General features: G+C 39.5%; 1 protein-coding gene across 3 annotated transcripts in view; it reads right to left on the reverse strand.

Annotated features, from left to right (window-relative positions):
• Window positions 1–17,124, reverse strand: part of MAP3K20 (mitogen-activated protein kinase kinase kinase 20) — a 92,119-nt gene that overhangs the window by 19,407 nt on the left and 55,588 nt on the right. For 2 of the 3 annotated variants that reach the window (XM_074873199.1, XM_074873197.1), the window contains exons 11-15: window positions 13,968–14,103; window positions 2,528–2,572; window positions 1,560–1,590; window positions 1,301–1,440; window positions 483–545 (exon numbers count right to left, since the gene is read on the reverse strand). In XM_074873199.1, coding sequence (XP_074729300.1) covers window positions 483–545; window positions 1,301–1,440; window positions 1,560–1,590; window positions 2,528–2,572; window positions 13,968–14,103 — 415 coding nt within the window. Of the gene's footprint in view, window positions 1–482; window positions 546–1,300; window positions 1,441–1,559; window positions 1,591–2,527; window positions 2,573–4,593; window positions 9,646–13,967; window positions 14,104–17,124 lie in introns of those variants that run through there. The other variant, XM_074873200.1, reaches the window with a different exon arrangement.

Genomic DNA, 17,124 nt, shown 5'->3' on the forward strand with positions numbered 1-17,124 from the left:
CCAAACACTCTCCCTTTTGCATGGCTCTTGTTACTGATATCAGAAAACCAACAGGTGAACACAAGGGTGACCAGATATTATAAACCACGCTTCTCTCCTGTAACATTAACAAACTGAGGAATGATGGGCTCAGTCTGGGCCGGGGGTCTGCTGTTGAGTGGTGAGCAGTTGGTGGCATCAGTTTGGAGGAATGGCTCTTAAGAGTAATTTCTGATTAATGACAGCAAAGGAATTGCAACTAGTCTTAATTTAATACTACCAGTTCCACAATAAAAACTTAGAGCCTCCTTGAAAACAATTATTATTATCCTATTACTTGTTCTGATGTGACCCATCACTGCTGTTTACCCTCCGCATTTGTCACAACCCTCAGGAACTGCTGCTTCGCCCTCCCACGAATGGTAGGAAAGTTGAGACATGAGAACAGTAAAATATTCACACCAACACGATAAGCACTTCTTATATAAAACAATGAGACTTGCCTTAATTAATGGTGGAAAATGAAACAGATTTAGGTAGTCATGGGTTAACTTCTCAATAGCAGTCTGGAAAAAAAAAATCAACAAACTCAGATGAGATCTATTCAGTATCTCATACTGAAAATATCAACAGGGCAACTCCATGTACACCATGTTTTCCAATGTAGATACATTAGGGCATGTCAGAAGAGGTTAAAATACAGCCCTGTTCTGGAAACTGTCATTGGCCCCATTTTGCATTCAGAATCAGATCTGCTTAATCAGAGAAAGAGATGTGTAGGGGTGTTTTGGTTGTTTTTATTTATGCTCAATCAACCCAGGAAGCTGAAATCTTTCTTTCTGGGCATTATTGACTTTATTAAGTTTCAATAATTTTCCCTGTAGGAAATGTAAATTAAATATATCAGTATTGGTGTGTGGCATGGAAAAGACGGCAGATGAGCAAAAGCGGAATAAATCTGTGTGACTTACGAAGCTAAATTTGCAGGACTAGCAATTAGGATACTCTTTACTAGTAACTTGTGGTATAAAATCATTGACACACAACAGAATCATAGATGCTGTTTTTAGAGAAATCCTTTTCCAAAGCTGACTGCCAGGAAACTGAACTCTCTCCTGTGGCTACAGTATTAATACTATTACTGCTAGTAATAGTTGTAGATCCATACGAACTTGTCACTCTGGGGTTTTTTTTATACCAAACATGTTCTCTACTTAGCTTTATAACTTTTTTTGTTGTTAATGCTACTGAAAACACACAAAGTCCTTCTTAATATTCACACTATAACCTATTGCAACATTCAACATACACTGTTAAATACCTTTAAATGAATGATGTGTCCTCTGGAAACAATTCCCATGTCCTTTAAATCCTCTTCTTCTAGAAGAAGCAATCGTTTCCCAGTGATATGATGTTCCTTAAACAAGCTAGCATATACACTCATTTCACCAGAAGCATCGCCTTAAGATAAGAGAGGTTATTCAGAAATCCATAGGGTGCTTTACTGGCGGGAGAAAAAGATGGGCAGAGCATATATATTCATAAATGTGAATACGAAAGAACACATGAACAGCTTTTACCTTTTCTAGTAAGTTGTTGCATCCAGAAAAACTGCAAAAAAGAGGAATCAAGTCTTGAAGTTCATGTTATCAAAATTTTATATTACAGTTATTTGAAGTTCACAAATAATCATTCTTTTTTAAAACAAAATTTAAAAATATTTCTAACTTTGGGTTAAAGGACTCAAGATTCACCAATGCAAGCAATTACTTTTATTTAGCTTTTTTAAACTGCCTTCTATTTTGCAGCCACCTTCCTCAGTTTATCACTATGAAGAACAACATAAATGACTGAAGCAAAAACCTAGCAATCTGTCACATACTAAAAGGGCTGAAGTTAAGGAGCAGGGCTATTATGGCTTTTGCACTGGCTTTCTAGACAGTCCAGTAAATGTTAGCTAAACAACCCCATGATACACAACACAGAAGGAGGGTACTAGATGGGGCATTAAAATCACTATGACACGTCACTATGCTAGAAATCAATCATTAATGGTTTTGTTTAGCCTTTTAACTGAATAAAAAGGTAACAAGACTCAATACCATTATTTTATATGAAAGAAAGATTCCACATGCCCTAAAAACCCCTTAACTTTCTTTCTGTTAATTGCCATTCCAGTGGCACACAGTGGGATAAAACCTTTGAACCCGTTTTGTCCTGTCAAGGACAGCTCTTGCTTAGACAGGTCTTGGGGCACTTCCACATTCGTTAAAAGATCACTCAGAAATGCCCTCCTGGCTGCTGACAGCTCCCAGCACAAATTATTTTCTGGACATTGGAGAATGTGGCTGTTTTATGAAGGTTGCTTGAGTCCTTAACTTACTCATGGTCATTTTAAAGCCTTTCTGGGACACAAGTTTTACTGCTAGCTGTTTGGTGAAATCTCACCTAGATGTTCTGATCCAGCTTTTCCTCCCTCTGTACCCACTGTAATTTGTTAGAGAGCTCCAGCAGTGCAACGTTGACCACATTAACACAAAATACTCACCACATCTTCTTCAGTCCATGCACAAATATCAAAGGAGGGCAGCAACTGTGTGAGAGATATGAATTGAAAAGAAAACTGTCTGACCATTTCTGCCCCTCCACCCAAATTTTACTCTGGTGGCTGATTTTATTCGGTTCCCTTTCCCCTGCAAAGGACAGGACTTCAGGCTGCAACTTTCATACTGACATACTAAACCCCTGGATTCACACTGACCACGGGCTGGCTCCAACAGCAGGGTGGCAGCGCTAAATCGATGCCATCACTTTATGTAGGTAAAACTACATAAGATACGTAGATAAAACTATCAGCAGATCTCTAATAGAAACAATTTAGGAAGCAAAAGTAAACAATCTGATGGTGAGGGATTCTCTAGCTGCCTCCCCTCTCAGCTTTGACACTATGGGAAGGCTTTGGCTTTTGCTACAGCTTTGGTACCACCTGATTTCTGCAATGAAAATAACGCTGTGATTACAACTCTCTCCCAAATTATGGGTATTTTCTGCAAAAGGAAGGAAAACTATCACTAGGCAGCAGTGAAAGCAGAATTTACAGTCGGGCCACTGTGGCTAGTCTTCCTGTACAGACAAGTCTCCTTTGGTTTTTGCCAATGCTTTGTAACTGCTCCCCTGAGGCTGGGGGGAGCGCAGCACTTCCCAGCCTCCTCCAGCGCTGCAGCACACACGGGGCACGCTTTGTTGTATGTAAGATGGTGTTAGCTCTGGAGGCACAAGGAAACCATGGAGGATGCACAGGAGAATGGCTGTGCTAAGTGAAATTCTGGGCTGACTTGAAAACTGGCACAGGAGGAGATGTCACTGTAATACCGATTGCCGTTTCACTCATTCAAGCGTATGGTATCCCAAGCTTCACCTTCTTGGCGTTTTTATCCAGCTAAAGGGTTACCATTAATTGGTATGTTATATATTTAGACTGGCAGTGTCTCCCAAAGGCTCAATACCATGATGTAGTTGCAAACTTATTTGATGTACGTAACACTGACTTATGAGAGACTCAGCTCAGTTACCCACGAGCCCCCAAGGCTTTGTTACCTCCTCCAGAGAGCCCTGCCATGCAGCAGCTCTCCAACCCCCACCCCCAGGTCAAGCATGCCCCCCCCACCCCTGAGGCACTCACCCCTGCCTGCCTCCAGCTGAACTCCTGCCTCTCCAGGCATAAGACCAGGCTCTAGTGTAATCCGCCCACAGCTGTAAGCCATCCCAGTGAAACACCCTTTGCAGCCTCCATGTGAAATTCCCATCGAACGACTTGTGACTGCCCAACACCCCTTGACTTCTGCCTCCATATCTATCACTTCTCACTGCCCACCTCACTCTGAGGACTCTTCAGATCCTCTTCCGCCTCCTCCACCAGTGTCTCAGCCAAACCTTGCTGGCCACAAACCACCCATGAGACCAGTTGAAGCCACCTCTGTGAGGAGGACCTAGTGGACCCTCAAACCCATCCCTTTGCCCACTACTTCCCCAAAGGGGATGGAGCCAAAGGCATCAGGGCGAAGTAGCAGAGGGAAGATGTGTCTGCCAGAGAAAAAGAGACCTTCCTGACTTTTTCTCTCTACTACACCATACTTCCAGCCAATCTTCTCAACCTACCTGCTGTTAGTCAGGCATTCCCTATGCTAACAGCCACCTGCAGCCTGGGCAGGATGCTGTGGGGCAAAAGTAGTGCTGGAGGCAACACCTGAGCACAAGGGAGGGCAAGTGGCAATTGCAAACGTCCTTAGGAAGGCAGTGGGTCATGCCTTTTGCAGGTACTTATAGTCAAACCAGCTGGTACTGCGGGAGGAGCCCGGCACAACAATTTGTACAATGATCATTTACCACAGAAGTCCAATATTGCATTTTTAGTTGCACAATGGATTTTTTTCAGCTTTTCCCATGTTTAAATATAACCAGTGGCAGAATATGTTCTATATTATTTAATTAAAAAAAAAGATGGGAGAATAAAGGAGAAATGTCACACAGTGAGCAATACAAAAAGTGACTTAAACCAGCAGACAATAAGGAACCTCTTGAAACACCAGCATTTTACACAGGGACACAGATGCATAAAATTTACTGTCAAAATGTTTATTGCAAAATAGAAGTTTGGAACAAAGAGAAGCAAAGGAAAAAGTTCACATCAAAAGAAAGTTTATGACACCAATTGAGGAAATTGAATACATTGCATGATTTCTTTTTGTTTGTTTGCTTTGGTTTTACACTGGAAAATCAAATCCACAGTGTGAATAAAACAAGACATCATATGTCAAGTGCAATAAAGAGAATAACTGACGCTGCAAGGTTTTACCACACAGAAGTGTAACATCGCATGTTCCACACAAATGATATATTCAGTTTACAGCACAAGAGTTTTGGCACAGGCTTTGTGCTCAGCTTTGTTTTTTCAGAAGGGAAAATTAAGTTTTCTAACACTGTGAAAATATTTTCTATTCAAATTTCATCGGTTCACACCTGAAGTGTAAGTAGCATTGACTCCTAGTATTCAGTACAAAACTTCTTCAGTAGTGCAAAAGCAAGAAATGCGGTGGACTATATCTGACTTTAAAAGGCATATGAATATTTAGCACACAATATAAAATGTTTAAAGATTGTTGGTTCTACACTTTTAAAATTAAATCTTCACACATCAGAAATCTCTGTGCAGATTTTACAGTGTACACTAAGTCGAAGTCTGGGGGAAAAGGGAAAGGTCTCTCCTCCAGATTCCTACCAGTGCATTTTAAGGGCTGTGAAAATTACTAAATGAACTTACTTTTCTACCTGAATGTTCTACCTAGGACTGTAGTTAAAACCTCTGTCAAGTTAGAGGTCTTATTAAAAGCCTGTAAAAGCTGCCTGATTACAGAAAAAGGAACTACAGTACTAAAGACACACAGTAACGCAGCTGAATACTTAACAGCTATATGCACACTATGGATTTACTGCTACTGCTGACAGCAATATAAATCATTATTGCATCAGGTATTTAACAAAAGGAAAGGGAATCAACATCTAACAAAACCGCTGGAACAATAAACAAATGTCAAGACAAGAACATGACTGTGTGACAAAGAGCTGCACCAGACCTGCGCCTTCCTCCTGGAAGCCCTTCCTGCCTGGAGGGGACAAACTCCACGTCTGGCAGCACACAGGTGGCTGGGGGTGCAGCACACCTACACACCGTACCTTAGGACATTTGTTACCCCAAGGAATTAGTGGTGTGACTGTCACAAAAATGACTAGATCAAAAGTTTTCCTCTATAAATTCCCCCTTCCATTTTTTCCCCACTGCTGAAGGAAAAGAAAGGGAGTTGGGAGTTGGACATCCTGTCTTGGTCCCAGCTCACCCTGTATCTTTAAGCATGCCAAAAGCCAATCCTCACTTATTCTCTCAGGCCATTTACCCATCTAAGTCGATGTTGACAATACAACAGCCTGATAAAAATGAGAAGTTCAGGCCTGGTTCTTGCCTTTCCCCTCCACCAAATGCAGCAATATTACTTTACCGCAAATACCTCCAGGGCTTTATGGAAGGTAGAAAACTGGGATCCCAAAAGGCCTGGTGGGGATTAGTGAGCTGAGAGGTGTACAAGGCATGGGAAGGCTTTTGGTGGCTTTGCTCACAGCCCAGAGCAGCCAGAGGAAAACCTTCTGGGTTTGGTTAATGCTTTCATCACCTGACACACTATGTGGCTGTGGACTGTTGGGGGATCTATATACCCTGGTGATGGTACAGGTAGAAAACAGATGGGGCTGCACTTCAGAGCAAAATCAGGTATGGAAGATGAAATACTCTGACCTCCAACCAAAATACCTGCCCACCAGAGCCACTTTCAAAACCTTTATCTAGTGAGAAGCATACCAGAGGCAGAAACAACACAGTTTGATTCTCACATATGATTTCCGGCTTGTAAACTGGAGACATCTGGTATGAAAGTCATCACAGGAAAGTAAAAATGCAATCAATACCATTATTTTTTTAACAAGCATAGCCAATATCCTAAGTATAACACTATCTCAAGGGAACTGCATCAGAAGAGTCTGTTTAAGTTATCACCTTCTCTACAATTCAGAGACAACCTCTGCTACTTTGAACACACAGGCAAGTTTTACAAGAGCTTAAATTTTTCTTTAATATAGCTTAATTTGCTTTGACAAATAATGTATGGGGAAAGAAAGGGGAAGGGGGGGGGGGAATCTATCTTTGTTTCATTAAAAAATACTGGAACTAAGTAGATAGCGGAAATTCCTATGAGCATGCTACCAAATTCTGATGGTATTTTGCTGAAATAAGTTACATACCTGGCTAAGAACAAAACCTTGAAGACAGACTTAAATCTTGTGATTTTGCAATTATGAAACCCTGTATCATACTACTTGAGGACTACATTTACTTCTGTAAAGATTACAGAGTGAATTTATAAATTCAGTTAAAACTCATGCAAATATAAATGTGCATGAAGTGCTCTAAGATTGTCAGATGCTAGAAAAGTGCAAAACACCAATGCTAGGGACAGATTTTTTGGGTTTTTTTGAAAACTAAATGTACTGAACCAAATTTCATTTTCAGTTAAAGCTGTACAACCCTATATTGCTTATGTGGTACAGTAATTTATGCACAATGACACACATCTTAAGATCTAAAGTGCACATATTAGATTACACAAATCCATCAAATTTTCCTGGGTGCAAAGTGGCAGTTACAAAAATAGTATCATTGCTGTGGGTGTTAGCAGACGTAGACTTACAAAAATAGTACAAATCTGCACTGGAAACAGCCTATTTGCTCTTATTTCCGTTTAATAATTTGCCCTTCAATGTCCCTTTTTCTCCCTAAAAGGAGGTTGCTTTGATGGACCTAAGAAGCCATCCCTACCTGTGCCGAAGGAGCAAGTTTCTCCTTGGGATACTCTGCAAACTTATTACATCATTTAAATTACAATTCTGTTATGAGAAAAGCTTCCTGATACAAGAGGGTTAACTTCAAGCCAATGAATTTGCAACTGTTAGGAAGAAGGTGGAATGTGGAATGATGTCCTACAGAAATTAAGCATCTTGGAGGGTCTAATCCTGTGCAAACAGAGTGGAGTAGGCTAGCTCAAAGCACAGCACTTGCTGCCTTGCAGGTTACTAGACCAGTGCTGATGCTTAAGGATAAAACAATTCTCTCTCACAACCCAAAGAGGTGCCCACTTGTCACACTAGAAAAACTCCTTCAAAGAACTTTCTCTTTTGTTGAGTGAACATGTAATGATTTCAGGCCTGCTGTTATCTAATGTATCCATTTTTCTCTAAGCTATCTACAAAAACACTCACCATAATATGTAGGTTAGAGCCGTGTAACAGGCAAGCCTATAATTAAAGAAGCCACTCAAAAACAGAAGTTTTCATAAAAGAAACCCCTTCAGTAATTGAGAATGGAATTTTGATGGCTTATTCCCACTACAGCTGAACTAGACAGCAATGTTTTTCTTTTGAAATGCTGCCCTTCTTTCTTGGGCAAATATTTTACAACATCTTCTTTTCTAACCTGCATTTGTGTTTGCACTGGTTTCCCTCCCTCCTTCTGCATCACCACTAAAGGGGTCATCAGGAGAAACATACTCGCTGCTCTCAACGTAAGTGCCTGGCAGGCAATTATTGCAGCAGATTGTTACACACTGAGTTTTACGGTAAGTCATAACAGCAGTGGCAATACTTTAAAAGTGATTTAGCTGCAAAAAACAAGTACGCAGAGACTAGTAAATATTCCTCACGTTACCAACATCATGGAGAATTTCACATAAGCCACAGTAGTAGGGCCCAAGCTGAAATGTCATTGAGGCTTCTCTTTGTCCTTTCATAAGGACATACGTTTTAGGAGATGCAACAGAATCCAAATTTACTAACACCGGTTTTTTACTCTCAGGTACAAGAATAAGTCCATTAAAGTTAATGAGGCTTCCTGCATTTACATCAACATAACTGAAAATTAGCTTCTAGATCACAATATCTGATAATAGATGCAGAGGTGTGATTGCAGTTCGCTTTGCTAGAGTGAATTATATACACATGCACATACACGTGAGGGAAAAAAGAACATTTATACAAATCATCTACTAATAGGAATTATCTGGATTCTGCTGCTATTTGGTTTTTAAACTGTGTATTTAACTAACCCCTCTCTTCCCCTCAACCCAGCCTCTCTCTTCCTAGAAACGTACTTGTGACTTCCCACAATGCTGCCTTGAAAAAGGCTTTAAATTAGAAACACAGCAAATCCCTTCACTGCAACAGTAAGAAAGAATGGATCGTAGAGAATAGCAAATCTGGAAGTGCAAGTATATCCATATGATTGACAATTAAAGGGGTAAGGGAAATGGCAAAAAACACAAATGAAAAATTTGAAGTACATTAATGGCATTAAAGGCATTGAAGTTTCCCCAAATGTTTTCAGATCTTAAGGTTATCAAGCCATAGTTTCTGTAATCAGGCATCAAGAATTATAGATATAATCATGGTTCTTAAAATAATAATTAGTTTGGAAAGTTTAGTTCCAAATTTAATCAAAGCAGAAATAAGTCAGCACAATCTAAACAAAAACAACATGTCTTTCTACACACAAACATGCTCAGCCTGGAAAAGGTCTCACTTTTTTTTTTTTTTTTCTTTTACAGGATTTAAACAGACCAAACTGACAGGATTCTTGTTCTAAAACTTTATTGTTTTGCTTTGCTAAAACCGATTTCAGGGTTAATTCTATAACTGGTTTCATTCGCTGCTATCATCTGTGTCATCAAAATAATCATCATCATCATCGTCATCTGACCAGTCGAATTCACTGAAACCCAAAGCCATGTTGATTTTCTTTCCTTTTCTCATAGAGGTGGTTTTAGAAGAATTCTTTTTGGCTTGCATGTTTATCTGCATTCCAGAATGCAGGACAGATCCTGCTTGGTTCAGAGAGAAGATATCCCCAAAGCCCGTCATCATCAAGGCCTTCAGACTTTGGTTCATGCCAGCTACCTCCCCGTTACTTGTTGCTGTGATCTGACATGACATCTCTGCACTGTTTGACTCCTCTGTTTTAGATTCAAAGTAAGACTCCTCAGACATTCTTGCAGCAAGAGGTAAGAAAAACTATTTAAAGGAGGAAAGGACAGAGCAAAAGTGAAAGTTAGAACCAATTTAAAAATCAAGAAAAATGACACCACCAGATTAGTTGGCAATCAACAGAAAGCACAACGATTAGTGAATCTAAACATGGAGATCAGGTAAGAATTCATTAAACCAGACAGCTTCATTCTGGGGTCATTGTTCTTAAACAAAAGTGCAAAATCACTGAGTCGCATGGCAAGAACCACAGGTAGCAGAGCTTTCATGAAAAAAGAAGGTTTAAACTCTTCAATCCTTCATTTTGTACAGCGTAAAACAGAATGTGACATTTCCCAGCCAGGCGGACTGGCTCCTAAGGCAATGCAGGTACAACAGAAGTCTGAGTGAGTTGCTTAATTGAACCTTTCAGGATTGAAGAACAGATCACATTAAGATCAGAGAACCCAAACGAGCTCCTGAAGTTTGGTGCAGAAAAAGCAGCCCTCTTAATACCAGAAATAACAGCAGCAGTATTATTTGTGCAAAGACTGATTTTGAGCATATGCTCAAAAGGAGAGGAAGGGGTCACTCTGCGACGGCCGCAATCAGAAACAAGCCTCTCACCAACGTAAAGGACACGGGAACTGGCCTCCCGCCCGCACCAGCACCTTGCTTCTGGAAGCTGTCCCAGGGAGGAGCAGGCAGGGGAAGAGGGGCTGTTTGGTCGGCTGGTCAGCTTCTTCAGCTGGTTGCTTTTTTTTTTTTCCTTTTTTTTTCAGCAATATCAATAGATATCTGCTATTTGGTTGTACATCATATTAAATCTCTACTGATTTAATCTTCACCTACAGATAATGGCATTTTCCTGACCCAGTCTGTTTGTAATAACAAATGAAATATGCCCTCTCCAGCTAAACAATGATTAATGCCTCTTCAGAGTGGTCAGGTTAGTAACTTCTGTGACATGCTTGCCTGTTCTCCACAGGGAGTAAAAACTCAGGAGTTTCATCCCAAATTAAACTACCTACCAAAGCAACAGCAAGGGAGCTCTCTGTGAACACCTGAACTGGCCTTTTTTTCCAAAGCTATTTGCAAAACTACCTATCCAAAATTCATGGTTTTCCACGTCTTTTTTAACCTAATTGGAAAACCAACTGAAAAGTCAACACCAGTTGGTCACAACAGGTTACAGAGATGATTGTGGTGATACCCTGGTCTGTAACACAGAAGGCTTCATGGCCAGACTGCTCAAAGAGTGTCCATTTCTTGGCAAAACCACTTACACTGACAAATTGCCTATCATTAAAAAGGACAGTATCTATCTTTTGTTCCTCTCGAGTTTTCCCTACTCACACAGGCTTTCTATTCATGTTGTGGTTAACAAAAGTTAGTGATCATGGTTTAAGAAATTAAAATAAAATTAAGAAGTTGGGGAGATGGGATGCCCTAAATACTCTTTGTGTATCCTATGGCTAAATGATGAAAGAACCTGCAGCTAAGCTTCTGTACACCTGGCTGTACAGGAAAACACAATTACACCATCATCAGAGTGCTACTTGGATCAAGGACACCAAAAGCTCCTACTGATAAAGAGAAGGCATATTTTAAAAACAAGCTCTAGCCAGAGAAATGCGATGCCCAGCACACACGATTCAGTGCTAGGCAGTTCTTCCATTGGCTATTGGACTTTTAGTTACTTTAGATCCATGGAAAAGCATCTCCTGGTATATGGGAAGAATTCCCTATAAAAATCAACAAAGCTGCAAAACAGCTTTCCTCTAAAACACATTTCTTGGTCAGCATTTATGCAATGCAGTGGGTAACCTGCAAATGGGCCATAACTGTGGCTCATTCTGCAAGTTATAATCACCTTACTTCCTCCATATTTTGACATCTCGTTATCTGGAGAACTTAGGAGCTCTTTGCGACAGGACCTGCCTTTGGAGTGACACTGCATATGATAATTATCATGAAGATACTTTTATAGATGGCTGGGATCCCCGATCTCTGTACAAGCCACTGTTCTTAAATGACCACCTGCAAGTGCATGGCACCACAGGTGTGTATCTGGATTTCACGTCTTGCTCACTATCTTCCTCTGAATATGAGCTTTAGCTTAGCTACATACAATCCCTTCTTAAGTCAGGTCCTCTTTCAAAAGAACTCTCTCATTTCACTACAGCTGTGGACATAGTTTAGTCCTCCAAAAGGTTCCAGGTTCCCTTGTGCAAGATGCTCTTGGAAATCTGGGCAAAGGGAATTTGCAGAGATCAGCCTCAAAGGTGTCTGTTGTATATGACACAGCAGAAACAGAGTCAAAACAAGAGCAGGGAGAAACACTACTTTCACAGAAGTCTTTCTAAAGATTGACCTCATCCTTCTTTCATGCTGATGTTTGTAAAGCTATATACTTTATTCTTTGGAGTAGGAGCAGCCTGCCACTCGTAGCCAGGATGAAGCTTCTACCAACCCTAAAAAACTGGAGAATCAAGTGGCAGAGACAGCTTCCCTGTTCTTTCTCTTGGTTTGAGTTTCTCCTTGTGCATGCCAGTTTAATAGTATCTGCTGGCCTCTGGTCTTTGCTGCAGAGCAAAACGAAGAAGTGACTGCAGAGCGTAGAGCAGAGATGACAGTACCAGCTAAGACACAACAAGACCTAGTGTTGGTTAAGAACCAGGTATAAGCCTAGTGGGCACCCTAAGCTGCATTATTATCTCTGGTTGCCAAATCTTTACTACTGTTTTTACAGCCAGGGTAGTTTAAAATCGAGCAGTGCACCTCCCTGTTGCAATCCTCCAGTTTGATACTGCTGAGCAGACATACCCTGAACCAAGGGAGGGAGACAGACACTTGACTTCAAGGATTACAGCTTGCAAGCAGAATGCCTAGGGATATTTTGCAAATGATTTACAGCTATAAATTTAAATTATAGTTGTATTTGTAACCAGTGCCTTGTAGAACTGCATTTGCTATGAAAAAAACAATCCTGCTTGAACAAGCCAATTTTTGCCAGTATGTCAATTTTTTTCCAACAAAAGGGCTTTTTTTAAAAGCTGTTCCGTGTAACAGTTCACTAAAGATCTATGGAAAAAACAAACCTATATTTCTCTATTAGAAGAAATTGCATTTAAATGCAATAGGAGAGTTGGGTTAATGTTATGCAGAAAGATAGTTCATGCTTAGCACAATAGGCCTTAACACAATGCTTTATTCTTTCAGCAATGCCAGCTCTAAGTGAAAAGTAGAAGTCATAAGCAAGTACAGCATAAAAAACCCTAGGGCCTTGCTTGTGAAAAGATTTGCTCATTAAGGCTGTGTCTCATGCTGTGCTCAGGATAGATGATGGCCCACAGCTCAGTTACTGGAAGTTTGCAAGCGTTAGAGCAGGCTTACAGATGTCTACTGAGAACATACAGTATCTGCACATAGGAAAACATTCATTCTTCATGATTTCATTACTGCATGTTCACAGCTGGCACATGAATGCAACTTCATTCAAACAATAGCAATAAGCTATGCCTTAAAAACAAGTTGTATGTAAATAGGTCTGGCCAGAATCAAGGTTATAAGTAGGATAAAATTGTGCATAAGAAAAATCATATGCTACTGCAATCTCAATTTGGTATTTGTTTTGGCTAGTGCTTTAAAAACAAGCAGGTAATGCGGTATTTTTCTTAACAACAATTCTGTTGTAATATGTCTAGCCATGCACTAACCCTGTGGTCCTCCCTCTGCCAATCAGTAGTCAAGAGCAATTATATTTCGTTAAGAAATTCAAGATAATCCAAGGAAGTTTTTTTGCTCAATTTATTCATAGAAATGCAGCAATCCTAACAGCTAATAACTGGCCAGTACAAGTATGTTAACTATAATTACGAACAAAGCCCTAAATTAACACTTCAAATTTTGACCCCCTTTTTCACAGAATGGAAATTTGCTTCTTCTCAAAGAACAGAACAAAAAAAATCTACATAGGTTTCTCAAGCCTTCTTCTGCAAGAAACAAATGATTCTTACATTTAAGATCAAATCCTGCATCCATTAAAGTAAACAACTTACTAGTTTAAAAATTAATTTATTGAATGCAATCAACTTTTAAAGCTGAGAACTGTAATTAAATCAATGGGAACTACTTAAGTCCCCATGGCGCAATATGAACTATCAGCAATATCTGATAATTAATGTATTAGATGAAATTTTTAAAAGCAGTATAGTTATTCACAGTTATGTAATAAAACTTTAATAGGCCCAAAGGAACAACTAAAGAAAACAGGGGCACTATTTTCTTGGTGTGTCTTTGGATTTGCATAGACAAAGCTCCAAATACTTTCTGAAGTAAGATGAAAGGTTGAATTATTGTCTACTTACAGGAGTATTGGACTGTTCGGTTAACTTCTGCTCCCACATCCTCAAACGTCGCTCCCGTTCCTTTAGTTCCTGCTCTTTAAAGCTTAGATCACGCTCCAGTTTCTTTAGTCTCTCTAAGGTTGCCTCAATTTCACATCTGCACGGAGACAATTTGTTACGTCTTGTCTTTTCCTGACAGATATAAATTGTTCATAATTCCCACTTGAATATTAATTAAATGTGAAAGGCTGAAAAGTACAATACTAACTCAAGCAGTTCATTTAATTACCAAACGCAAAGCCTTTCAGAGCTTTAAGAAAAGCTGGCAATATTTATACTTGAGAATAACCATAATACCTTCAGTTGAAGAAAAGTAACATTTAGAAGAGTAAAATGCCATAGAATAACAACATTTTAAAAGTTAAAATGCTGTCTTTTCCCTCAACATCATGAAACATGATCTTATCCATAAAGAAACTGCATTAGGAACTGTTAACAGGACAATCACTAACAACACAAGATGGGCAGTCTAAGAAGCCCATTTGCCTGGGTTTATAACTTGGCTATAAATATTATTTGGACTTACACTCAAAATACACAGAAATAGCACTAGGGTGTTTGTCCCACCTACCTTCCTGTTTCTCTAGGTGAAGATATAAGAGCAAGAATAAACACCATGATATATCCCAGCCCTGCACATGGTTACAAATACAAGCTTCTCAAGTTAGGAACAGTTAATAAAAGAATTTGGTTTACTCTTCTCTGCTTCTCACCATATATGCAAAGGTGTGAAAAATAAGAAAGGCAGGAATGAAGGCACTACTCCAAGAAGCTTCAGATACTGTCTTTATCGAGTTGCATTGCATGTACCTCATCCCTTACAGTGGTTTCCTTTGACATGCCTTCTGATGGACAGTACCTTTTAAACACATGACCTGAACTGCTCTTGGGAAAGAGTTTAACAAGTTTTGCGCTACAAATGCACGGGCGTATACTAGAAGGTACAGAAAAATAATTCTGTCACTAAATTCAGCCACATTTTTTGCTTGTGAGATAACCAAAGAAAAACCTCCAATTTGTGCCAGAGGTTGTATTTGCATTTAACAAACTGTTTCTGTGACTGTTTGGGAGACTGTGCACTGCCTGCCACCCGTGTCCAGACTATTACTTCAACTGTTTCCCATTCACATTGTGGAAAGAGTGAATCACAGCATTTCCTTTTCCTCCTAGAGAGAGCGCGCTCCTAAGGAGACAGAGATCCTAAAGAGAGCTGTAGCTACTGGGACTCTGCAATGCCAAATCTTCTGCTCAAACTTTCACAACGTTTTGCCTTTGTAAACACACTGCAAACAAAATCTGCTCCTTCTGATGTTTTCAAAAAGAAAATAAAAAGACTACCAGAGTTGTCTTTCTATCTGGGAAAAAAAAAAAAATTCTTCCTGTGAACCTCCTGTCCTAGCATGGAATGATTTTCTCCAGTATCAACCTAAAGGAGTTGAGGGTCTCAATGTGGGAAAATGCACACCCAAATAGCCTGTTTAAGTAAAAGAAATAATTTAAATACTCCAGATCTTATAGATTTCATATTTTAATAAGACATCTCTGTCAGAGAGTAATGCTTACAAAGTACAGTGAAAGGATTCAGAGCTGGAATAACTAGCAAACTCTACTACCACACTTAATTCTACTGCAAAAATCAGCCACCTGGGGCAAGGGCATTTATCACACTTAAATCCTGCTGAGTGAGCTGTTCGATGTGGTGGTCAGAACAAATGCCCCTCACGATTATTATGCTTCAAGATTTCAAGCAAAATTTTCTCTCATATTTAGGCATGCAAAGGTCAAGGCTGATGTCTGTGCTGGGTGGGAAGTGGTCACACATACTAGTAAAGAGACAATAAAGGAACAAAAATAAAAGCACTGGATGGAAGGTCATAAAGTGACTCCTCTGCAAACATTTGTTTCCCTATCATAAACCCTTTCTGTCAGGTGCAACATATACCATGCAATCTACTGCGGGAATTACAGAGCAATTTGAGGATAGTTGCAAGCGCTGCTTTTCTTAGTTTGTCTCTCAACATCACTGCTACTTATAAGCAACTCTGTAATTTTTAAAATATGTAAATTAAGTTATCTTTTAAATAACATTCTGCACTAGGAAAGTCCTGGTAACAATAGCTTTCTATATGTCAAAAGTCTATTTTGTGCTGTAATTAGCTCTCTTCATTAGACAGAAACTTCTCTTATAATAAAAGGTCAGTCTGCGAAAACAGTTGCATTCTGAAAAATAATTCTACTGTATAATAAAACTGTAATTAAAGAGAACGCTACCGTACATTGCCCAGTTAATGAGTCTTACTTCATAAATGAAGCAGCTTGAAACATTATACATGGTAGGGCATGTGGATTTGTTTGCTTCTGTAGTTCTGCAGTCTGAGTTTACTGGCTTTTCTAGAATACTCTCATTCTGTGACACTGAAGAATGTATACTGTATTATTAGAAACTATAATGATAAACAGTCGCAGATTAAAAACAATGACTGACATTTGTTTATATGTCTTGAATTGCTACTGATACACTAAGTATCACTAATAGACTATTTTAATCATTAGAACAGCCACTCGTGGGGAGAGGATGGAAGGAAAAATGTAGCTAGTATATATGACTAAACACAGACAAATGTGGTATCTCACTGAAATGGAACATCATTACTTCCATAGTAATTTTTTCCCTCTGTAATAAAAGTGACTTGAGAAACAGCTCAAAAAAGATCACAGAATATGAACTTAAACATAAGGCAGACCTGTGCAACTTAGTCATAAGACAGTGCCCCTATTTGATTAAATAATAAAAATGTGAAGTGTGGAACAGTTAGGAAATAAGATACTGAATTATTTAAGGAAATGACAGAACAGGCAGATTAAAATGTATTATTCATATAAACATCAAGACCAGTAAATGTTGCAAATAAGACCACATTAAAGGTAGGTCAAAGTGCCATTCGTCTTATCACCCCTCTCAGTTGTAGAATCATAGAATGGTTTGGGTTGGAAGGGACCTTAAAGATCATCTAGTTCCAACCCCCTGCCATGGGCAGGGACACCTTCCACTTCCAGGCTGCTCAAAGCCCTGTCCAACCTGGCCTTGAACACTGCCAGGGAGGGGGCAGCCACAGCT

Source organism: Strix uralensis, chromosome 6 (assembly GCF_047716275.1).
Source record: "Strix uralensis isolate ZFMK-TIS-50842 chromosome 6, bStrUra1, whole genome shotgun sequence".
In the NCBI taxonomy this organism is placed as follows: Eukaryota; Metazoa; Chordata; class Aves; order Strigiformes; family Strigidae; genus Strix; species Strix uralensis.